The sequence below is a fragment of the Anolis sagrei genome, chromosome 3 (genome assembly GCF_037176765.1).
Source record: "Anolis sagrei isolate rAnoSag1 chromosome 3, rAnoSag1.mat, whole genome shotgun sequence".
NCBI lineage: Eukaryota > Metazoa > Chordata > Lepidosauria > Squamata > Dactyloidae > Anolis > Anolis sagrei.
Genome location: NC_090023.1, coordinates 113,548,751 through 113,575,073, shown reverse-complemented (window position 1 = coordinate 113,575,073; position 26,323 = coordinate 113,548,751). Strand labels below are relative to the sequence as shown.

The window sequence follows — 26,323 nt, the reverse complement described above, 5'->3', positions numbered from 1 at the left end:
TGCAAGTGCAAGGCTGAACACTAGATGGTGCCATGTTGAGAGAGAGAGAGAGAGAGAGAGAGAGAGAGAGAGAGAGAGAGAGAGAGGCAGTGCATGATTGAAAGAGCAGACCAGGGTTAAAAGTGTATTACGAGGCTACAAGTTAAATCTGTCAAAAGAGCAAGTTGTTGGAAAGCAATATGTTGAAAGGCCATGTGTTTATTAGTTCAGTCGCCTCCAAGTCTTTGTGATCTCATGGACCAGCCCACGCCAGAGCTTCCTGTTGGCCATGATTCCACTTTAACTGCAATGGATACATCCTGCAGAATCCTGATATTTGCAACTTTAGAAGTGGTATTTAGATTTATCTTGCAGAAAACCCCTCTAAGGACTCTGACCAAACTACAAATCCCCTGAATTCAAGGGAATGAAGCTATGGCATTTGAAACGGAATCACAGTGCTATAGTAATGTAGTATGAAAGGACCCCAGCGTTTAGCATCTGAAATTGCTGGATCCTCCCTTTTTCCAAGCATTTCTCCATCAGGCCAGTGCAGGGCTGCAGTGATATGAATGAAATATATTAAAAATAAAATCTCCTGAGACAGCAGTATTGGCTGCTAACATATTAACAGGACTCTGCACTTATTTTTTATTTTCCCATTTAAGAAATGTGCTGAGACTTAAAGCCGATAACCATATAGACATAAATGCAGGCAACTGAAGATGTGGTTAAAGCACTCATGCATATTAAGGATGTCATACACAAATGCTTTCTCCAGAACGTTTCCATTTCAAGTAAACTGAACCATTTGGAAATGAATGACTTTTATGATTCGTGTGTTGGGATGGAAACCCAGATGGCTTGTGTAGTCAGTTTTATTCTGATGTTGTTGTGTGTGTGTGTGTTTTGTAAACTTGGCAATAAAAGTTTATTAAGAAACAGACTTGCATATTGGCTTAAAGAACCCACATTTACAGACTGATGTGGCATTTTGCCATCAATTCAATTATTCTAAAGGAAAAGAAGGGTATGAATTTTACACTGAATTACATTCTTGCTGTGGGACTCACTACACAGTACTGCCAAAGGTTTAACCAAGTGCCTTGAAATCCTTATTAATTTTTTAGTCTGGAAAAAGTCAGACTAGTTTCATTACATCTAGCCAGTGCTTGCATAATCTTAGTGAAGCAATTAATATTTCATTTCAGATGAAGCATTCCTGTGTAGTGTTAGTGCCAACATGGAGGTTCCTTGGCTTCCCATGGTTCACTAGCTCTTGACGTCAATGGTTGAAACTCAGGCCATAAATATCTATATTGGATTTATGAGTTCCTCGGGCAAATGCAGGTTCTATTATTGTCAGGCCAAAAGTAGTGGGCAAACTCTTCCACAGCTCAAAGCATTTCCCCATCAAACTTTCGATGTTTCTGGAATGCTGCCAGCATTTGGTCTTTGGAGGTTGTTTGTAAAGTACTTCTAAGATTAAAGTGCTGTACAAGTGCCAGATACTAAGCATTATTCAAAGTAATAAAGGAAAGCACTTCCATAATACAATAAGGGAAGAAAGACAGCAGAGGTGTGCAAAACTTTAAAAATAAAGTTCTATCACGAATGAGAAACAGCATCACTTTTTAACAGAGTTTGGGGAATTTACTTTTTTTGGATTTCACTCCTAAGAATCTCACAGAATGATTTTTTTTCTGGTGGATTTGGGGATATGAAGTCTAAAAGGGTAAATTTTGTGATCTCTGCTTTTGAATGTGTTAACTTTGCCATCATATAGGTCCTCTCCCTCCTGATGCCATTCAAATGTTTTGGATTATAGCTCTCTTCATCAATAACCACTGGTCATGTTGGAGGAAATGGGAACAATATTCCATGAGATTAGGAGGACAGCAGGTTGGAGAAGGTTCAACTACTAGTACCATGGTGGTCCTCTTCTTTATCAAAAGGAAAAGGGAAGAGATTAACATCCTTTCTTCTATATCAGTGGTCCTCAACCTATGGGTCCCCAGATGTTTTGGCCTTCAACTCCCAGAAATCCCAACAGCTGGTAAACTGGCTGGGATTTCTGGGAGTTGTAAGCCAGAACACCTGGGGATCCACAGGTTGAAAACCACTACTCTACATGCATAGTTCAAACATGATAGCATTAGGCACAGATCCAAAGGGCATATTTTTCTTTGGCTCTATGCTTATTCTTTAGATGTATATCTAAACACTGACTTATTTTCCTTACTATGAGGCTCAAAAATATTCTAGTTATGCTAAAACAATCAATCCAAACCCAAATGCCTTCACTTTTATTATTTCATTACCTTGATTTTCAGTAAATCATCTTTAATGCCATCATACAAAAAATACACGGAAAGAAACACAATGAAATTACCAAGGGGAGAGAAATTGCAGAAAGCCAGCAACAAGTAGCAATCCAAAAATATAATGACATAAATCTTTCTCGCTAAAATTTCCAGAGAATAACAAAGATCAATCTAATGACTACCAGCAGTATTGCAGATTTGCTGTGTGTGCCTTATCCAGTCAGCCTGAAGTGATGAATAAGCTCAAAGATTTAAAATGTGTATAAGACCTTATATGCTGTGATGGGTTACGCATTCAATTTTTACAATGTGCTTTGAATTTTAGAATATTATAAGCAAGGTACCATATTAATGGAACATATGGAAATGAGAATTATGCCCCCTTGTCTCATCTATTTATCGTTTTACATCAGTTTAACATATTGTATGAATACTTCTCAGTTTCATATATTTGGAGGATGTTCTAGGCTAAGCGATTCTGTATTTATCAATTGTTACTGGAAAAGGAGGAAACTCGGATTTTCATCACCTTTCTTACACCATACCTATTATGTATTTTACAGCATATTGTGGAATATCTTCTTCTGTTCAACCTTTCTGTTTTATAACTCATGACATTCACTTGCTGGCATTTTGTATATAACATATTATTATGAATTGATGCACCAATCGATACCTGCTGTCACATTTCTGTATTAGTTGAATTATTGATTTCTGTGGTGATCTGCTTTTCTCTCAGCTCTTGGGTCCTTAGCCATCAAGACTGCAAGGAATAATCAGTGTGAACAAGTGTGATTATTTCAAGATTCTGTCATGCATGTGAGCTTAGTGAATTCAATTAGCAACTCCACTGAAATCCTGAATTATTATTTTTTTAAACGTAAAACATGCAGTCTGAAGTTTAGTTTCAAAACCATGGAAATTGTTTGATGACATGTGAAGTGACTTGAAACTAAAGCAGACTTTTCTCCAGCACATTTCTATGCCCTCCAACTGTCCCAGTATGGCCTTGATTAATCCTTTGTCATCCTACTTTTTCATATGCTTTTAAAATATACCAGTTTCTCTCTTCTCTTCTCACTTTCTTCTTTCATTCTCAGCCTATTTCAACTACTGTAAATTGGTTAAAAGTGTAAAATTAGTTTTCACTCAGTTAACACAGCAAGAGGAGAGCAGGATCTGCCCTTCCCAGCAGGCCTAGGTAAAAGCAAACTGCCGCACCCTCTTCTTTTTCTGTGTTTCCTTCTTCATTGAAAATTTTTGCCCTCTTTATCATACTCTGGTTTTACTTGGCCACACATGCCCCAGTTATGTTGTTGTAAAATATTTGAAGCTGTTCATAGAAGAGAATTTTTATAGCATATGATACTATCTACAGCTGTTGATGCTCCCTCTTCAACACAATTAAAGGTGAAGAACCAGAACAAGGGAAGCAACTTTGGAAACTGGAAATCCTAAGAACTTTGTATCTTACCAAAAGTGGACATTGCTGCATAAAGGTGAGGCAACACCCCGGAACTGCAGAATACATTTCACTCTATAAAATGTGTCCTTTTAAAATATGAGATACCTTTAAAAAGGTTTCCAAGTGCACCTGAATAATTGATTATGAATCTATTGCTTTCACCACTCATAACAGAAGAGAAGCTCTCCCTGGAGGAATAAAGGGGAAGCAATCATTTTAGGATTGCTAATTAAATCTAGATGCACCAGAGGCCCATTTCAAAAACATGGAAAGAATTACATTTCATTCCCACGGCAAAGCCACCTTGCGGAAGTATAAAATGCATGCCTCCACTGGGCCAGGCTTAGGGTGGAGCTCTGTGACCTTCCAAGTTTTGTTGGACTGTAGTTCCCATAAGTCCCATAGTTAGTTAAGGCTGCCAGGTCAGGAACATCCCAGTCCTTGAGAATTAGGGACTTCTGTTTGATGTAATGAGGCCTTGGTGATATCATGGCATAGAATCTGATGACAGCATTTTTATTATTTACATTCATATTCTGCATTTCCCCCAAGTAAGTTCAAGGTCACTCATATGGTTCTATTCTTCTATAACAGTGTTTCTCAACTTTCCTAATGCTGCTACCCCTTAATACAGTTACTCAGGTTGTGGCGACCGTCAACCATAAAATTATTTTTGTTGCTACTTCATAACTGTAATTTTGCTATAGTTATGAATTGTAATGTAAACATCAGAATGTATTTTCATTCGCTGGACCAAATTTGACACAAATACCCGATACACCCACATTTGAATACAGGTGGGGATGGGGGGGGGGGGAGTTCATTTTGTCATTTAGGAGTTGTAGTTGCTGGGATGTATAGTTAGCCTAAAATCAAAGAGCATTCTGAACTCCACCAACGATTTAATTGGGCCAAACCTCCCACACAGAACCCCCATGCCTTGAAGAGACTCGCTGGAGCGAGCCTCCCTCTAGCCTCAGGAAGAGGACAGGAGGAGAGATCTTCAGCTTTTTCTGCCAAAGGGGTTCCTAAGAACAGAAATATATGTTTTGTGATGGTTTTTGCCAACCGCTCTGAAACCTCCTCACGACCCCCCCCCCCCCCAAGGATCCTGACCCCCAGGTTGAGAAACGCGGTTCTATAATCACCCTTAGAGAGAGAGGAATATTAGTAGACAGAGGTTAATATATTTAATTAAACTTATAAAATGTATCTCGATAACTTTTGCATTTGAAGTGGGGGAAATCAACCTCCTATTATTATGCTTAAGGGTCATTTTAGGTGAGATTAAAGGCTGTGCTAAGACCCTACAAAGAATGAACCTGGTAAATGCTATTTGTAATTCTGATCATTGCCCCCCTCCACTTTTGTCCCTGTCTTAAGCTTGGGAGAATTTTTGAACACCCCATTTTTTTCATGAATTTTTGAACACCCCATTTTTCATTTATCTCACTAAAAGTCTTTCTCCTGCTTTATTATTATTATTTATTTATTAGAATATTTATACCCTTTCCTTCAGCCCTGGAGCCGCCTACACATACCCGATATGACAGTTCTCTGCCCTCAGGCTCAGAATCTTAATAAAAGAGGAATGGCACTTGGGGACGGGATTAAGTTCATCGGCCTCTGAGTGCTCTCCTCTCACTTAGAAGCAATGGTGTCACTTGGGGGTGTGGAGGGTTACAGACCACACCGTGCAACACCATCACCACCCCAAAATGTATGTCTATAAATGCTTTGTGCAGTGTTCTGCAAAAATGTGTTTTTATAAAATAAAAATATATCTGTAGTTATAACTCAATACAGGTACATTTTATAAAAATATTATTTTATAGTCACTGATTTTGACATTATGTTCAGTGGGATGTGGGAACAAAAACATTACTAAGAATTCTGTATGAATCTGGAAGAATCTCCACCACGAGTTACTGCACTGTGTGATGCCAACCCCAGTGATGCCACTGCTTGGAGGCCAGAGCAATGGCAGCAGGAATGGAGGGTCTCTCACCAGTCACTGTCCTAAGGTATGATGGAACTATGTTTATAATTATCTCTTCAACTTTTCTTTAAATATATGTGCATCTCCTGCCTGCCTACAGAATAAACACATTGTTTATTCTGACCAAACCAGAGACCGCATGGTCAAATCTTGTATTAGTTAAACAGTTTTATATTTATGAAGCTTCTTCCTTGTCAATTAGGAAAGCATCAGCACTATTGATATTTTCCAGAACTGCATTTGCCTGGGCAAAAAAAAAAATTAATGAGGTTCCCAGGGAGAATGTTGAATTGAGATAGGGCTACAATATAATTACTGAAGTGGCTGCTTTTCCAATGGTTGCCAGCTTAGATATCATAGAATTTAGTGCTGGAGCACAGGCAGCATCTGTCCCAGTTAGGAGACAGATTTAGCTGAAAAAGCAAATGGCAAGTTGATGTTCATTCTAAACACTACTGGCAATGCCTCAGGAATGAAGCACAGAGGAAAAAATAATTCAAGTTTGACTACCTGGACTTGAGGTGGGAGAAAGGCTATAGTCATTTACCCATGTTTGGAAAGAGACCACAAAAGATCAATAAATTTTCTGCACATTAAAATTGAATAATTTTCATGTATTAACATCTGAATTTTCAATTGCCCCATAAATACATTTTTGTTGTTACCAAACACCCTATGGAAATATTTTATTTGAGGTTCCAATCACAGGGAGTGAAGAAAATATTGCATTAAAAGCAAAGTGGCCATGGAATCTTCTATTCATATTTCTTCCAACAGCCATTATAGCTAAATATCTTTTTAAAAAGTTAAGACAAAAGAAATAATTCTAGTGGCACCACTCTGGCCAAAGAGAGGCTGAGTCTCAGAAATTCTGGATCTGTAGTTTAGCCCATTGTTGTGGCTGATACAGATGTAAATGGGGAAGTGGATCATGGGAATTCAGGGCCTGCCAGCCAACATGAGTTGCTGTGTCTCCAGCAGTTAATGAAGGTCACATTCCAGAGAGGTGCCAAGATGGTGCAGAGGAGTCGTTCTCTAGGTAAATGAGTTCAGAGGATGAAATCCCAGGTGCAGAGAATAATGAGTTGCAAGATAATGAGCTGATTGATAGGAGGCTCAGTTTTCATAAACTTCGTGCTGCTCAACAGAATCTTCGAAGTTCACAGCGCTTGTTGCAGAAGAAACCCATTTCAGGAAGTCATGGGAAGAGGCGTGACTTCATGTGTATATTAGAGGGGTCTAGAGATTTTCCCAGCCAGTCTAGTCAATGTTGATAATTGAGACAACAGCTCTTGCCAAGTCCTAGTCAAGCTTTCTGAAGGAATTCTAGTTCCATGTCTTTGTTCCTGTTTCATGTTTCCAAGTTTGAAGGCTTGTTCCTGGGTTTTTGTATTGAATTTTATGCTGCCTTGTACTTCCTGGTTTTGTTGTATTCCTATGCTGGATGTCCCGTTGCTTCAATAAACTGCTTTGCTGATTTAACTTGGAATGTGGTGGTTAAGTATAGAGGTGGTTTCTGGTCTGGAGTGCAACACTGTGTCAGGATCTGCTACTAATCAGGCAAGATTTCCTGGCCCAAAGCCCAGGTGTATCATTGGGACCCAGCATGGCTCAATTTCCACACATGGAAATTAAGCAGACAATATTGTTAAGCGAAGACCTGGAACCAAATGTGAAGGATTTACAAATACACATTTAGAGCTTTTATTTGGTGGCCCAGAAGAAAAAGTCTTAGTTGTGAGTCAATAACTGTCAACACCATGTTAGGGCGCTCAGACCTTCCTGGCCTAATCTTAAGATTTCCAGACATCAAAGTGTTATAATTGTACTGCGTGAAGATACCTTCACTTGTTTTCCCATCATTTTGCTTCCACCAACTTCACTACCATAGATCTTGGCATAAGGTCCGGAGTGGCTATGCCAGTGTTTCTCAACCTTCCTAATGCTGCGACTCCTTAGTACTGTTCCTCATGTTGTGGTGAACCCCAACCATAAAATTATTTCCGTTGTTACTTCATTACTCTCATTTTGCTACTGTTATGAATTGTAATGCAAATAGATATGTAGGACCAAATTTAGCACATATGGCCAATACATCCAAATTTGAATACTAGTGAGGTGGGGGTGGGATTCATTTTCTCATTTGGGAGCTATACTTGCTGGCACAGGCCTCCCTCCAATCTTGCACGCTTCCCTCACATGCACATACGCACCACGCTGCCATGCACTGAGCAAGCCTGCTCTCCCCTCCCCACTCTTGGAGTCCTCCCCTTGGCTAAGAGGCCAGCTGAGAAGCCAGCCAATCACAGCAGGAAGAGGGCTTTTTGTGGGAGGATTTGCCGTCTGTTTCCAAAAAGGAAGAGAATGACAGGCAGAGAGATCTTCAGCGTTCTGTGCCAAAGGGATTGCAAAGACCATAGAAATATGTTTTCTGATGGTCTTTGGCGACCCATCTGAAACTCCTTCGTGACCCCCCAGGGGTACCGTCCCCTAGGTTGAGAAACACCTAGGCTATACTATCTTTAGATGGAGTTCCTACAATAAAGCCTATTTCCTTTGTTTTCTCTAAACTAATATTTGCTCTTTAATCATGCCTCACACATTGCAATCTTGTTTGAAGTTATCCATGGTTGGTCGCTATGTACAAAAGAGGGCAGGGCTCCTGTACTTTTAATAGTTGTGGGGAAGGGGAAAATTCAGCAAATAGACCTAGAATGGCAAACTAATACTTTTAAAAATAATTGCAAGGGATAGCTTTGTTCTGAAAATCTTTGTGTAGAAGCACACATTATTGAGGTTGATTAAATAAAAGATCTACATCTTATTTCAAGGCATTTGAAAAACTTCTTTGTGATGTGATGGAAGAAGACACTCTTAATCTACACGGCTGTAGATTAAGGAGAGTTGGGGAAATGTAATGGAAAAGTATAAGCAGAAATTTAGGTTACGTTTACATATGTAGATTCATCTTTAAATGGTGATTTAAAAGACAGAATGAAGGTATGAGTTTAACATTTAATAACATTTAACATTTTAAAACCCTTTCAGATTCAAGACTGTTATTCTTACCTGAAAATGAAAGGAAGCTAATATAGGTTAATATTTAACAACAAGAACTTGAAAGGTATTTACATGAGGAAAAATAATTTTCGCTGAATGAAGAAAATCCATGTTTCAAATATGAGGGACTTAGACTTCGACTGTCTCACATTTCTTCTTAGAAAAGAAGCACGCAGTACCTGCTATATGATCAGAGACCTTTTATACCAGCAGCTAAAGTTGGTTTAATTTAATCCATCATAAAATCTGAATAAAATCTGGGACTTTTAAATCAATCTGGATACAATCTAAAAAGACCAACAAGCCCCAGATTTAGTTCCTCTTCTTTCTTATTTTGATGATTCATACAGGTTTTGTTTATCTCAGAAAAATTTCTGTCACCTTTTGGCACAATCAAATATTCTTTATGCCAGTTCTTCATGCCGATTCATTTTAATCTAGTATAAACCCAGGGACAGAAACTGAGACATTTCAATAAATCTGGGTGCATCCTGAGTTGTAATTGCCCTGATAAGTACAACAGGAAAAGAACATACAAATCGGCCACATAAACATTCTTTTTATATCAGCAGTGTGTATTTAAAAAAACCAAATAAACACTAGAGGGCACAATTGCTTCAGAGTTTAGATATTTCCAAAACTGGATGTTTGGCTTGAAAACTCTGAAGATGGGACAGACAGGAACAAACCTTTTTGAACATTCAACATTTCTCTTCCAGATAGACTGGGCCAAGAACACAGACCTATGCTGAAGTCAGATGAAGGAGGCAACTCAGCAGAGCAAAATGGGTCATGCAAAAGATGGTCTGGTCACACCACTGCTGAAAGTAGGTGGACCTGCTAAGTGGGAGGAAAATAAATGAGTGGTCTAAATTAGAAAACACATACCGTACATTTGTATGCTTGATCATGTCAGGCAAAAGATCTGGCAGAAGTCAAATGTCCTGTTCATGGGATGAACTGGAGAAAGCCACTGATGTCACAACATGGAAGCAATGAATGTTTGTATAGATAAGGGAATGGAGGTTTGCCTTTTGAGGCCCCTTCTTCACTGCCATATAAAATCCAGATTATTTGTTTTGAACTGGATGATATGGCAGTGTAGACTCATACAATCCAGTTCAAAGCAGATGTGGATTTGCTTTGATAATCTGGATTATAAGCAGTGTAGAAGAGGCCTTAGACATTTGCACAAATCTGTTAACAGCAATATGAAATATTTATAGTGGACTTTGCAGAAAATGTAGATGATCTGCTTTGATAATCTGGATTATATGGCAGTGTTGAAGGGGCCATTTTCAAGATGCAATGGTTTAAGCCATGGATGGAGAATCTGTGGATAAGAAGGCTGACGATACCCAAAAATGTTATAAATAAAACTAGTTGTGACTAGTGTTTTTTTCTCTCTCTGAGACCAGCCAGGGATACAGAGACAGTTAGAAAAAAAAGGCAAGAAAAGGGAGGGGGTTGAGTTGGGCTCCATTTACACTGCCATATAATCCATCTTGAATTGCATAATAATGCTCAGTATAGACTCATATAATGTAGATGAAACAGTGAACTGGATTGTATGAGTCTATACTGTGTCCAGTTCAATATAGTTAATTTGCACTCTGAACCAGATTATATGACAGTGTAGATGGGGCCTTGGATTAAGTATGCATTTGCATTGTAGAATAAATGCATTTTGCGCCACTTTTACTCTGTCTCAATGTTATGAAATCCTTGTAGTTGTGGTTTTACAAGATCTTTAACCTTCTCTCTACCAAAAGCGCTGATGCCTCACCAAACTACAAATCCCAGGATTCCATGGCATTGAGCCATGGCAGTTAAAGTGATGTGTCAAACTGCAGTTATATTACAGCATAAATACAATTTGGGCTTGTAATCAACGACATTAGTTTTAGTTGTATATTGGCGAGATTCTGATTTATTTTGAGAGAAGACTGGTTTTAAATGTTATACAGCTTGTTTATCCCTTATCAAAAATGCCTAGGACTTGAGGTGTTTTGGATTTACACAACCCTACTCAACGATCTCACCTAGCGTTTTAAAATTCTGTCCCTTGAAATTGGCCCTGCCCACTCTGCTCAATTTGTTATTTTATTTTATATCCTGTGTTTATCTTGTATTATTTTATTTTGTTATATTTTATTTATTTTATTTGATGTATTATTGTGTTGTTTTGTATTGCCTTGTTGTAATTGTTGGGCTTGGCCTCATGTTAGCCGCCCCAAGTCCCTTTGGGGAGATGGTGGCGGGGTATAAATAAAGTTATTTATATCTCACTACCTTTGAGGATGCTTGCCATAGATGCAGGCCAAATGTCAGGAGAGAATGCCTCTGGAACATGGCCATATAGCCCGAAAAAACCTACAACAACCCAGTGATTCCAGCCATGAAAGCCTTCGACAATACAAAGTTGTTGTTGTTGTTGTTACTACTACTACTACTACTACTACTATTTCAGACTTTTTAGAGTGGATGGGGGAATTTGGGCCCATATATATTTTGAAATGGGACCCTAAACATTGATTTGTTTCTTACACACATGACCTGAAGTTATTCTATACAATTTGGTGCATGAAACAAAGTTTGTGTATGTTGAGCCATCAGAAAGCAAAGGTGTCACTATCAGCCACCCATGTGATGATTTTGGAGTACTTCAACATTCTAAATAAAGGATGCTCAACCTATATAAAAATAATCTGTTGTTTTATGTTTAACCTCTGTTTTGTTTCATACATTTTACTTCCTTTCTGAGAGACAAGGGATTTTTGTTGGTACCACTGAAGGTGAAAGGGTGGAGTCCTGTTGGGAATAAAGGTAATTTAAATCCTCCCTTGGACATTGAAGACAGATCTCACAGTTGGTGGCAAACAAAGCACACAGGAGGAAGTTCTTACACATGGACTGGTAAAGAAGGTGTTTGTTCCAAGGCGTTAAAGATAAAACTAGCTCCAACAATGCTGTGATTCATGTGCTAAGGTCTGTTGGTGTGAACGATAAGATCTACAGTTTATTAGCATACTAAAGATCACACCCACATATGGGAGCATAGCTAATGGAAGTGCATCCTTGAGCTTATTATGGGATGTATGCAACATAAGTTATATACATGTGGAAGTTAGATGATTCCTTTGATGTAATACCAAACATTTCCTCTGTTTCTGGACTTTCGAGTATAAAAGGCACTTCTAACATTGAGTGTGTTTGTATTTTAGGAATGATTCTACCTCATCTTTTGCTGTGCAGTGAAATACATCTTTGTTGGATCTCCAATCTAGTGTGTGTTGGGACACACAGGGCACACAAATTGGGGAAAGCCATCACACTATGTGATTGCAGAGGACTTCACATTTGATGGTTTATGTACAGTAGAGTCTCGCTTATCCAACATAAACGAACAGCAGAACGTTGGATAAGCGAAAATGTTGGAAAATAAGGAGGGGTAAAACGCCAAATTACATTATGATTTTACAAATTAAGCATCAAAACATCATGTTTCACAACAAATCGACATAAAAAGCAGTTCAATACACAATAATGTTATGTAGCAATTCTTGTATTTACAAATTTAGCACCAAAACATCGCAATGTAATGAAAAAGCTGTGGATCGGGCAGGAGGCAGACTGCGTTGGATAATACAGAACGTTGGATGAGCGAAGGTTGGATAAGTGAGACTCTACTGTTTAAAGATCCCCACATTTGGCCATAGTAATGGAATTGCCTGAGAGAAATCCCTTCTAGAACTTAAAAGCAAGATCTTTACACCAATGCCAATTGCCTCTCTAGCATACATTTCTGTTTGTTACTTGTGATATTTAATTTATGACTAATAATTCTTAAGATTCCACTGTGTGCAACCTAAGATGTTTTAAAAGAACTCAAGGCAGTTGAAGGGTGTGTTGGGAAAAAATGTCTCTTAAAATATGCAGAACTGAGATTGAACACTTGGATGACAATCTGGGCTTGGTCAGGAATACTGAGAACCCTATCTTTTACCCATCTCAGTTGGGAGAGCACCAAAACAGGAAACAGAGTTCAAACCTTATTTATCTACTAGCTTACTTGTTCTCCTTGATTTGTTTCTATGTTGAGTGAACTACTTTAAAAAAATCATTATACACATAATCTAAACTTCACCATTAAGACCACCAGTTGTCACTTGCAGATACCAATGTCTAGTTTGATTTCCATGTTCAGAGAGTATCCGATTATTTTAAGGCATGTTATCTGCCCCTTTTGTTTATGTGCTGACTCCACCCCCACCCCCACTGCCCACAAAAAAAAACAGTTTGTCATTTGACTGAAATAATTATGTTTTATGTTCAAGACAGCTCACCTCCATGTAGGAAATCATGGCATTTACTGGTAGATTTTATGCATTTATATGAACTATCTCCTCAAACTGGAACCTATGGCAACATACAAGTTTTAAACACAAAACATTTAAAGAGTAAAACACAAACTATAATATATAAAAACTATCCCATTCCTACTATTTTGGACAACTATATACCAGTAACTTATTTACCATTCATTACCAAGAACCTGGAATGGGTGGTGGCCAAACAACTCCAAAGATTTTTGGATAAAGCTGATTTTCTAGATCCATTTCAATCTGGATTCAGGCTGGGACATGTGATGGAAATAGCTTTAGTTGCCTTGAGTTGCCTTGAGAGCAGAGAGCTGGACAGGGGGAGTGTGACCCTGCCAGTCCTTCTGGATCTCTCAGCGGCTTTCAATACTATCAACCATGATATCCTTCTGGAGTGACTTGCGAGGATGGGACTGGGAGGCACAGTGTTGCAGTGGTTCGTCTTTCCTTTTGGGCCACCGCCAGAAGGTGGTGTCGGGTGGGGAGGTCCTGCTCAGCCCCATGGTCTGTGGACTGTGTGGTCCCGCAGGGCTCATCTTTATCCCCAATGTTGTTTAACATCTACATGAAACCACTGGGAGAGATCATCCAGAGGTTTGGAATTCAGTATCATCCATACGTGGATAATGCTAATCTCTATTACTCCTTTCCAACAGATGCCAAGGAAGTCGTTCCACACCTGAACCAATGCTTGAGGTTGGTAATGGACTGGATGAGGGTAAACAAATTGATGCTTATTCCAGATAAGATGGAGGTACTGCTGGCCTTGCGTAAGATTGATCCAGAAATAGGGTTACAACTTGAGCTGGATGGGGTTACACTCCCCCTGAAATCCCAGGTTTGGGGATGATTCTGGATTCTGCCTTAAATCTGGAAGCCCAGGTGGCAAGGTAACCAGGACTGCCTTTGCACAACTAAAACTTGTGTGCCAACTGCACCCATTCATGGAGAAATATGACTTGGTCACTGTGGTACATTTGGACTACTGTAATGTGCTCTACATGGGACTGCCCTTGAAAAGTGTTACTTACCAGGTTACTTATGGAAGTTGATTCCAGGAAGCACACCTGTTGAAACAGCTCCATTGGCTCCTGATTTGTTTCTGGGTCCAATTCAAGGTGCCGGTTTTAATCTATAAAGCCCTGCATGACTACCAGCCTGTATAGGGCGTCCGTGTCCCCGTATACGGGCCAGTAGACCTCTAAATTGTTTTTAAATTGTTTTTAAATGGTGTTCAATTTTAGCCTGTTCTTGTAAGCCGCTCTGAGCCCCAGGGGAGTGGCGGCATATAAGTTCAAATAATAAATAAATAAATAAGGTCTAGTAAGGAGACCCTGATTTTTACACAGTCCCTGGCCAACATCCACTTAAAAATCACTAGAGAAGGGACATTCTTGGGGGCGGCTTCTAAGTTGTGGAACTCACTGCCAGAGGAAATTAGATTGGTTCCCACCATCATGATATAAGAAAGACATGAAGACTTTCCTCTTCGAAGCAACTGAAGCCAGTAAAAATGAATTCAAAAGAATGGGAATTTTAGGCTAAAATTTACTTTTAATGTTTAATAATGAGGAAAGTTTTAAAGAATTAGTGAACCTCTAATATTTGTATAGTTATGGTTTTTAATTATTTGTATGTCTGATATAATGTGAGCCGCTTTGGGTTCATACTGGAGAAAGGCAGCATAGAAATTTCCGTAACAAATAAAATAAATACATTGAATTAAAAGCAATCCAACACACAATTAAAAAGCACCGAATCCTTCCTCAACAGTCATTAAAAGCTTGACCTGCTGACAAGGCTAGACAATCCCATATCAAATGTCTTGCTTGGCCCGATCTGCAGCTACTGCATTCTGCTGACTGTAATTACAGAGCTCTATTAGACTGGGAACCTTGTTTAACATGTAAGACTTAGTAATTATGTTCACTTAAACACATTGACACCACTTTTAGATGCCTTTCATATCAACATTTGGTGGGGAAGTGGAAAGGGCAGGTCAAAAGCGTGGTTCCTTGGTATTCTGTATGAGGCTTAGGAAAAATGAACTAGAACTAGATCCTCACAATTATCAAAATGGGTGTACCTACAATCAAGATGTCTTCAAAATAACATGTGAAGATGTTTATAGTGTCAAAGAGGGAGACAGCTTGCATAGCATCATCTGACACTGCTTCTCCTAGAGGAAATCCAAGAGATGACTCACTAGGACTCCTTCTACACTGCCATATAATCCAGATTATCAAAGCGGATAATCCACATTATCTGCTTTGAACTGGATTGTATGAGTTTACACTGGCATATAATCCAGTTCAAAACAGATAATCTGGATTTTATATGGAGGTGGAAGAGGCCTAGTTCCTGCATGAAAGACTATCTAATGAAGGAGAGTCTGTCCTTCCTACAGATGATCGGCTTTGTTTTTGAACAGCTCTTATCATGAAGAGGTTTTTTCCTGATGTTCAATTGAAATCTGTCCTCCTATAATTTGAAGACATTTACTCTAGTCTGTGGCAAAAATGATTTTGTGAATAACTTCAGGTCCTGGATTTTAATAGCTTGCAATTCTGGGAGCTGTTGCCTAAATCATGAAGTTGCAAAGTTCTGCAGTAACAAGACTGTTATCATTCCCATTCCCCTTCATCAGGATAAACATGACGAGTTCTTCAAACTTTTCACATAGGACTTCTTTTTGTTCTGCTGTCCATATGTGAAAATGTTCTTCCTTCCTTATGTTCCAATTCAGCTTTATCTGTCAGTCAGGGATGAGCACAGTATACTGTAGCCTCCATTGACCCTAGCCAGCATCACCAACCTGAGAGTTGCAGTCCAGCAGCATCTGTAAGGGCCCAATTTGCCTGTTCTAAATGTACAGTGCCCAAAATTGGATATTGTGCTACAGCAGAGTTCCCTATATGTCAGGAAAAAAGAGAGAAGAGAAATAGAAAGGGTAAACACAGAACAAAAAACCAAGTAGACTGGAGTGTCCAATATCCACAGATATCAACTCAAGATCTTCTGTTACATCATGCTGTGCAGGAAGGCATTCTTCCATTTCTAGCTTCAAGGCTGTTATTGGGGGACTGCTCTGATAAGCATATTAGCTGCAATATTGTCCTCCACTGTCTTCTTCTGTGAGTTTTTAATTCACACTTTGAATTCTTTGTGCTTTCATGAGGCACCCATGGTTCCTCATGCAGAAAATATTTTTCTCAGAATTTCTGATGCCAACTCTTGAGACATAAAAACTCTGTACTCCATGCAGATTGTAGGACACACTTACAACTGCTATAAAGTAGACATATGTTCAGCAATTCACACAGAAATACACATGTTTCATTCTACAAACACACTGAATACAATCTGATGATTATCTACACCATAGTTCAGGATTCTCGAAACCTATCTTTACAATTTCAGCAGTATGTATGTACACAGTACATACTGTGTATCTGATGAAACTATGGATAACATTGAATCCTATAGTTTACCAATACTTGGATCAGAAACATATAATAAAATAACACTGGAGAAGCTAGGGAGGTGCACAACACTTCCAGGACATTTGCTCTTTTTTTTCCCCTTCCCTTTTTTTGGTGCTGGTTATTGACCTTATTTATTTATATCCCGCTTTATCTCTGCTGCAATATTATTAGTAATATTATATTATTACATATGATTGTATTGTACTATATTACTCTACCACTCTCTACATGTATTGCCATGTTTAAGTAATAATGCTGATTTTGGTGCATCCTCCATATTTGTATTCTTATTCTTATTTATTTAAATACCCTTTTCCAAAATTGTTGTATAATTTTACAGGATCACTATATATGAAAATATGAGCCTATTTCCTGACAGCCTCTCCAGTACTGATTTAAGCATTTTTATCTATCTGATTTAATCTAATCGGGATCAAGTACCATATCCATACCGTTTTGTAATAGTTTTCCTTAATTATTATGGACATATTTTTATTTAGTAATCGCATACGCCATACCCTGGCCCATTCTTGGTTCTCCCACCGGTATATTACACGATTAGTATAATAAATATGTATGTTCCTGTGAAAAGGGCCTTGGGAGCGCTATGGATCCCAAACGGAACCTGAGCCAACAGAGGAATCTCGCGTTGTTTGAGGGAGAAACAGCTTGGGTGGCGTAGTCGAAGATCTCGGACTTGCCGGCCCCTTTAAGAAACGCGGTACTTATTTCCTCATTGGTCTGAGCCAGGACCAATCAAATTCCAGTTCTCTTCTCGCGCTTCAACCTGATTGGCTGCTTCCTTCCGGGCGTCAGCTCTGCTCTCCGCAAAATCTCCCTTCCGACTTCGGCATCTGTTGTAACCAGTAAAGCAGCTCGCCGCGCTCTCTTCGGGGTGGTGGATTCCCATTGGCTGAGCAGCGCGCGCATGCGCCGGCCGGGAAAAAGAAGCCTGAAACTCTCTTCCTTCCCGGAGGAGCCGCGGTCTGGGTTTGCCAGAGCCGTGACGTCACCTGGGTCCGCGCGACGCCTTCCTCGTGTCGCGTGCGTGCGTGCCTGGTGGCCCACCTGACCCCCCCCTCCCTCCCTCCCTCCCCCGCCTCGCGCGTTTTCTCCTCACCCAACATGGCGGCGGGGGCCGTGGAAGAGCCGTTCCCCTTCCAGGGGCTTCTTCCCAAAAAGGAGACCGGCGCGGCCGCCTTCCTCTCCCGCTACCCGGAGCATGACGGGCGGGGGGTGCTAGTGGCCATTTTGGACACGGGGGTAGACCCCGGCGCCCCGGGGATGCAGGTAAGCGGGGCGGGCGTGACCTGTTGGTGGGGCTGCTTTTGGCTTGTCTGAGGGAAGAAGTTTGGGATCAGGAGGGATTTATGATGACTTCTGAGGGCCTCTGTTTAGAGGAAAGTACAGTAGGGAATTTTCTTAGGCCCTCAGAGGAGTAATCGCGCTCATCAGCATCCAGTGCCTGAAATGGTCAGAATTTAGTCGTTTGTAGAAACGAGCCGCAACCACAGGGAAAGCCCTGCTGAATCCAGCCAAAGGCCTTTCAAGCCCAGCATCCTGTTTCTTACACAGATTGAGGGTTTTCTGAAATGCTTGGGAAATCCACCAGAAGTGTAGATTTGACCTTATATTTTATTAGTATCGGTGTCTGTCCTTGATCTGTGTATATTTAAATCTATGCACTTTTATCTGGGTTTTGCATTTTATCTGAGTTTTCACCATGCTGTACCCTGTCTCAAGCCATGAAAAGAACCGCATAACAAGGAAAATGTATTATTAATATGTGATTTCAGATTATTGTTGTTGTTGTTGTTGTTGTTATATGGATCTCCCGGTGGCACAATGGGTTAAACCCTTGTGCTGGCAGGACTGCTGACCGAAAGATCGGCGGTTTGAATCCAGGGAGTGGGGTGAGCACCTGTCTGTCAGCTCTAGCTCCCCGTGCAGGGACACAAGAGAAGCCTCCCACAGAATGGTAAAACATCAAATATATATATATTGGCATTGAATCTTGCCAATACTTTTTGTACACGGCTTTGAACCCCCCCCCCCCCAGGAGTGAGAATATAAATGCAGTAAATAGAGAAATATCCGGGTGTCCCCTGAGCAACATCCTTGCAGAAGGAAAAATCTCTCACACCAGAAGCGCCTTGCAATTTCCTAAGTTGTTCCTGACACAAAAACATTATTATTATTTTGGGTTACCTGTATTTATTCCCATCTACATGATGAAAGATTTCTGGGATGTGATCCAAACATAACATTCATTTATGCATGTTATGTTTAAACACATAGCCTGGGGGTAATTGTATATGCTACATTTGTAATAATTTAGTGCATGGAACAAAGCTTGTGTACACTGAACCATCAGGAAACAAAGGTGTCACTATTTCAGCTTCCCATGTGGATGATTTTGCATCTCAGAGTATTTTGGAATCCCAGAGAAAGCATGCTCATGATGTCTGTAGTGGGAAGCTTGCAAGCATAACGTGAATTGTCTTGTTTTGTAGTGTCCTCTGAAATTGTTTCTTTGGATACAATACCACTGAATTGTTGAGGTAGCACATTATGTTTGGAGGCACTAACAGAATTATTGTTGTAATTGAAATAAAGGTTCTGCAGGAACCTGGTTTATTGTGCATATGTAAGCAAATCATAGATTTAGCATGACATCCAGAGCCGATAGGATAGAGGTTTCCAAATATTTCATGTTGGTGACACACGTTTTAAACACATATCATTTTGTGACACAGTAATTCAGTTTTACTATCAAACCGGAGTTTAAACCAATTCCTGATAAGAGATACAGGTACATACATAATTTGGAATAACAAAATGTATATCTCATATTTATTTTTATTTCACATAAACACAGAGGTTTCTCATTATTTTCGTGCAACACATTTACACACTACAACCAACACATAGTTTGGAAAGTTCTGCAATAGAAGAATACTTTTCGAACTTGAAATACTTTTGCCCCAAATATCTGATCACCTCAATTAACCTTTTGGCAGGTGTTGGCAGAGGACTGCATTGACATTTGGCTTCCTCTGGTTCTATAGGCTTCATTTTGTTCATTCCTGTGCTGAACATATCCTGAAAGCCATGTTTTCTTTGCTTACTTTCAGCAAGTGAGTGCTTTTGGACCAAAGGATTCAGTATGCTAGTTCATGTATAACTAGCTTGGATTCTGCTACTGATAGTGGTGTCTGCAAAAGCCTGTAGAATGGTAGAAAACAAATGTCTTTTTTAATGGCAAAATGAAATCACTTGGGTTTGTTGCAGTGGAAGAGCTTGTGGTTGCATTAAGATACTTGAAGAATGACCAGAAATTTTGTTTTGGAGCAGATTTAAAAATGTATCATTTTTTAGTTGTAGGAATGCCACCCTCTCGTAAACACTTTATTCATCTTCCTAAAGAAAATCATTCCACAACAATCTGTTCATTTTTCCTTCTATTTTTAAATGGCATCTTGGAGAGGGAGGATATTTTATAGACTTTCACAAATCTATGTGATTTCATTTCAGTGAGCAAAAGCAAACCAGTTCTTTCTTAGTAGGGATTGGGTCATATCCTCTAACTATAGTTATGCTTACTGTGTATTATGAATGAGGATTTTTTGTAGTGTTAGCTGCTAATCAGAATTAGATCAAGGGAACACCTTGTTTACACCCTGAGGAGGAAGGAGTATACATTTTTTAATATGTGGGAGCATGACACCAAAGGATGTTTGCTTTTGTGAAGTCAGTGTTCAGGCAGCAGTGATGATTATAATGTTTGCCACTTATAAGGGTGGATAATACATTAGATGTGCTATTAAAGAAAAGTATTTCTGCCTGTAAATGGACTGACATTACTGTATATAGTGTGTAAGTTAACCTCTTGTGTAAGTTGAGGGCAGATTTAATTATGGATTTTGATTTCATATGATCTGTGGATAAGTTGAGGGTCATTCTGGGAAGAGAGATAAAGCACCAAGTGCCTCATTGAGATCAGCTGCCAGTGGCTGTCACTACCATTTTACCACCCAGGAATTCAAATAGGCCTGATCTATTACTAGATATTTATTAGGTCTGTTGGTTTACTTGTGGTTTTGCTGCAGTTTATCTCAGGGATAGTATGAGCTCCTTCCCTTTTTGGCTGCCAAGAGCGGGAAGGTAGCAGTTTACTTGTGAGTAAGCAAATCGACCATCTCGCCTCAGTTGCCTAGGCTTATCTCCTATCTCAACTGTTGCTCCAATTGCTGTTGCTTTCCCCTGCTCAGATCAGAAGACCCTGGGCTCACACTTCTATTCCGGCCCTGTCTTTTGTGATAGGTGGCAATGCACTCCTCTGTCTCCCATGTTGCAGGACAGCCATGGAGACTCAAGGGCTATCAGCTGCATTCTATAGTGAGAAGAGCTCTAAGTTCGGTTCTGCCAGCATGGTGAGTCCTCCAAAGCTAGAGAATCAAAGCAGGAGTACTAGTTTAAGACGTCTCGTTGGTTACGAATGGGATGGTGGCAATGGGTAAAGAAAATCAGCATGAGTAAAGGAGACGTAATCTTCCATTTGCTTATTCATGAGTAAAACACCTCTTTCGTCCTTTGAGCGGCCCAGAGGGACCTTAATTTGTCTCTGAAAAACCTCAGAAAAGAACTGCCCACCTCTACTCTTTTTAGTGCTGAATTGGCAAAGAGCTGCCACCTCCATAATTTTTCAGTCCAGAAGGCTTGAAGTATTGCTGCGATGGAGATCCATGTTTAAATTGACTCATGTTTTCTGGATCATTTTTTTCAGTTTCTTTTCTTCTTATATCTCAATATATACAGTAATTGCTTGTTATGAGATTGCAGTGTATATTCTTTCCAAGGAAGTAATATCTATTAGCAAATAGATGTGGGTGTCTTCTTTTCCAACATATGATGAAAGCCAAATATCTGGCACAGTAGGATGCAGTCCATTAGGCTTCTAGTTAATAAGGAAGTGTAAAGTACTTCATGAAAGTTCATTCTTCAGTCTTACTGTAGTAATGGTCTTCTTGTCTTTGATAATGAAGGTTTCTTCAACATTTGGTGTATTTTGAAAGCATTAAGCAGATCTACCTCTGTGTGGGCATTTGACCTGTCATGTAGTTAATAGAACTAAAGCAGCCTTGTTTCTTAAACTGTGAGTGGGTTGGTTTCACAGTTTTGAAGAGATGAGAACACCACTAGAAATGTTGAACACCTGAGTTCATGTAAATGGATAAAGGGCAAGCATTTGGGATGATTATGGAGGGTGTATTCAAATTAGTTGTATTTCTGCTCTGTTGAAATCGTATCTAGGAAAGCTTGTCATGAGACTTAATTATTGATGTTGCTAGTATGATTGCTGGGCTTGCTGCACAGTTTATCCTCTGGTCGGGCTTGCTGCTATACCTATCCTATCTTGTTAAGATCTGTGCTCATTTTGGCTTAACTTCCCACCATTAGAGTGGACCATATCCTGTTTGTCTCTCACCCTGATAGTATCACTTCCTATTTCGTCCTATGTTCCAGTAAAATGCTTTCTTCATATTCTTATCTCTAGCCATCAGTTATTTCAGAAACACATGATGAATGTTTGCATAGAAAATCTTTGTGTCCTTAATTGATTGTTCAAGGATAAACACATTATGAGTATTATCTTTGGATATTTTGAGAAGTGTCAAAATTTCTTCCTCTGCCTTCTGTTTGCAAGTTTCTCTCGTATGTCACATTTTTCCAGACAAACCTGCTTGCCCACTAATCGTTATCAGTGGAAGTCATCAACCCACTTTCCTATGCAGAGGTGTTCTACTGAGAAGGCCCTGTGCATCATGCTTGCCTTGATTAATTATTCTCGCAGGTAGTTATATGGCCAGACTCTCTGATGCTGATCCCACAGCATGGGCAAGTTGTACAGCTGAAGAACCTACTTCAAAAAGAAAATCTAACCTGTCTTTCTGAAGTAGCTTAGAACTTATTTCAGAAATAATGCAGGTTAATAGAACAATCACAGTAAAATTCAAGTTACCAGTTCTAATTAAACTTGGAGTGACAACATAAATAGATTATCAATAGAAGCAAATTGTGAGAAATAGCAGTGAAAATAGATAAGTGTGTTGAGGCTGTTACATTGTCCAGTGAAAGCTCATATGAGTAATTTACATTATTTAAAACCCTTTTTATGACATTAGTGGGAAGATTAAGAGGAAAGCCTCCCTTCCTTAGAAAACCCCTTTCCAGATATGCTGCAACCTCCGTACCTTCGGACTAATACCTGTGGTTTCACCTATCCTATCAAGGAATGTTCTAGGTCCCATAGACAATTCTATGGTGTGTTTCTGCCAAAGATTACCATAGAGTGCCCTGGGAACCTATAAAACTCCCAGAGAGGTGACATCTGTTGGAAATAGTTTATTTCAATAGAATTCACAATTTTCCACGTGTTCTTGTTTCCACAGTATGTTCAGGAATAAATCCCCTCCAGATACAGGGATCATAATATTGACAAAGCAGTCAACCTGGATAAATGGGCAACTAGGAACTAGTGCCCCCCCCCTTTTTTTTTTCTTTTCAGGAGGAACTGCTCCTGTTGTGAGAGAATTGGCTGTCTGCAAGGACGTTTCCCAGGGGATGCCTGGATGATTTTTTGATGTTTTATCATCCTTGTGGGAGGCTTCTCTCATGTCCCCGCATGAGGAGCTGGAGCTGATAGAGGGAGCTCATCCGCCTCTCCCCAGATTCGAACATGCAACCTCTGAAGACCGACAGGTTGCAGGTTCGAATCTGGGGAGAGGCGGATGAGCTCCCTCTATCAGCTCCAGTTCCTCATGCGGGGACATGAGAGAAGCCTCCCACAAGGATGAAAAAACATCAAAAAATCATCCAGGCGTCCCCTGGGCAACGTCCTTGCAGACGGCCAATTCTCTCACAACAGGAGCGGTTGCTCCTGACACGACAAAAAAAAAAGGGGGGGGCACTAGTTCCTAGTTGCAATTGTATTACCAAGTAAGCAGGCTAATATGATAGAAACCTGTAAATGTACTTAACAGAGGAAAACTGTGACAAAACCCATATTCAGGGATTATACCAATAAAGTATGTGTGCTAGGGGAGTCCCCGATGGTGCAGTGGGTTAAACCGTTGAAATTCTGAACTTGCAGACTGAAAGGTCGCAGGTTCAAATTCAAGGAGTGGGATGAGCTCCCGTTGTTATTGAGTAGATCAATAGGTACCGCAAAAGTGAGTAGATCAATAGGTACCACTTCTGTGGGAAGGTAACAGCGCTCCATGCAGTCATGCTAACCACATGACCTTGGAGGTGTCTACGAACAACGTCACCTCTTCAGGTTAGAAATTGAGATTAACACCAACCCCCAGAGTTGGACACAACTGGACTCAATGTCAGGGGGAAACCTTTACCTTATGTGTGCTAGAGCTAGATTGCATCACAAAAGACCTTCCAGTAGGTCCTGAAGACTCACCTGTTTGTTATGGCCTGTAGTTGAGTTTAGATTCTGTTGATGCTGAATCTTTTACTGTCAGCTTTGGTTCTTTTTATCATTTTTTATGTTTTCTAATGTCAGGCTTTTCTGAGAGAATATCTAGGAGGCTGGCTTATAGTTTTTTTTTAAGTTGTAAGAATCTGATACCTTTTAACCAAATTAAGCAATATTTTTAATGCTGAGTATATATATTTTTCAGGTGTAGCCGTCATAGAATATTAATCTTTTTGCTAATTGAATCTTCTTTGATTTATTGCATTTTTAGATTACAACTGATGGAAAACCTAAGATAATTGACATAATAGATACAACAGGCAGTGGTGATGTAAATACTTCAACTGTTGTAGAAGTAAAAGACGGAGAAATCATTGGTCTTTCAGGAAAAACTCTGAAGGTAACGTTTATTTGAAATTATTTTATATATACTCCAGTATAGGCCTAATTTTTCAGCAATTCTTAATGCTGAAAAAGGCCCCCTTGGCTTATACTCAAGTGAGGTTCCTGGCAGGAAGGCGTGGGGGCTGGAAGAAGCCCTTTGCAGGGCTTCTACCAGCTGTGTGCCTCCTCCCCTTTTGGCAGCCAAGCTGGATCTTTTGCTGAGAGACAAGGAGAACAAGGCATGCAACCTCTCCTCTCTGCACAGCAACCCAGCTGTGTTGCTGTGCTGAGGGGAGAAGCTATATGTCTTCATTCATCTAATTTTATTGGCATCTGTTTTTATTTTGCATTATGCTGCATTTCCCACCCTAGGCTTTTACTCGAGTCAATAAGTTTTCCCAGTGGTAAAATTAGATGCCTCTGCTCATATTCAGGTCAGGTTATACTGGAGTATAATGTTCAATATGATGAGTTAAATCTGAGACCATTTATGTGGACCCCAAGCAAAATAGTGATGATCACCAATAGCTAGTGGCCTTGATATGCTTTGTAGTTCCTAGTTGCAATTGTATTATTTGAATGTCTGCGTTTATGGGAAACTGTTAGGATGGAGTGCAGCTGAAAATACAGTTGACAAGGTTAAAATGAGTCATTGCTGGAATTAATGCCAACATAGTCACATTGGAACAACTTGATTTTTTGTACATTTTCACCAACTTAATGGTCAGATATCAGATATTTTCTTCTACATGTTGTTGGGATATTAAATAAATAAGTGTAGGCCCAGCCATTTGTCTAAATAGGAACACAAAGATATTGTATTTTCTTTCTACCATAAGAGCAAGTAGTAGTTTGATAGCTATAGTGTATGTAAGAAACTGAAATAAAACTGTAATACGTGAGGTCAAACAAAGAATATACACTTAGTTCTCTGAGCTGAGAACAGCAGGAGTGTCATTTTTAATCTTTATTTTTTGAGAAAATCTAATAATTTGTATCTTGGTTGCAGCCCTATTAATAGTTTCAATGGGGTAAATACCACTGAAAATAGTTGACTTTAATTAGGACTGCATATGCATAGAATTTGGCAGTGGATAGTACTTTTAAGTGTGACATGACTGACCGGTTGAGATTAATAAAGTAGATAATGTGAGCAAATTATTGAATTGCTTCCCGTTTTCAGATTCCAGCTGACTGGATAAATCCTTCGGGGAAGTATCACATTGGCTTAAAAAATGGTTATGACTTCTATCCTAAAGCTCTTAAGGAGAGAATACAGGTAATGCAGCTTTATATCTTTGTTTAATAACACTCATCTTAATTCTTTTATTGTTGGTATCACCAAAGCACATTTGACACCACATGAAAAGCCTTAAGACTAAACTTTAAGCTCCATATTATCTTTCCGTGCTGTGATTGTGTTACCTGTTTGTAGTTTCACCTGCTGAGCTATACTTTGTGCTGTTTGAACTGTATTGTTGGGCTTTATAATCAGAAACACAGAAAAAAAGATGTAGATATATAGGGCATAGGTATACTGTTAATTGTACAGATTTGTATCATTTTAAATTTCCTAAATATGCCAAATAGCAGAATTTTATATAGTAAGTTATAAATATAAATGAAACACTGCCTAAATATTAAAATAACTTACATTTGGTTTGAAAATATGACTTCAATGCCTTTGGTAATATTACAACTCTATGCCAGGTTCTCTTACACCATTGTTCACCCATTCAGAGATAACACCAAACTG

At 39.5% G+C, this 26,323-nt stretch overlaps 1 protein-coding gene across 3 annotated transcripts in view; it reads left to right on the top strand.

Moving 5' to 3' along the window:
- Nucleotides 1-17,547: 17,547 nt before the first annotated feature.
- TPP2 (tripeptidyl peptidase 2) overlaps nt 17,548-26,323 on the top strand; it is a 49,806-nt gene continuing 41,030 nt past the window's right edge. For 2 of the 3 annotated variants that reach the window (XM_060769577.2, XM_060769576.2), the window contains exons 1-3: nt 17,549-17,984; nt 24,455-24,583; nt 25,751-25,846. In XM_060769577.2, coding sequence (XP_060625560.2) covers nt 17,820-17,984; nt 24,455-24,583; nt 25,751-25,846 — 390 coding nt within the window. In that variant the 5' untranslated portion in view covers nt 17,549-17,819. Of the gene's footprint in view, nt 17,985-24,454; nt 24,584-25,750; nt 25,847-26,323 lie in introns of all 3 variants that reach the window. The other variant, XM_060769578.2, reaches the window with a different exon arrangement.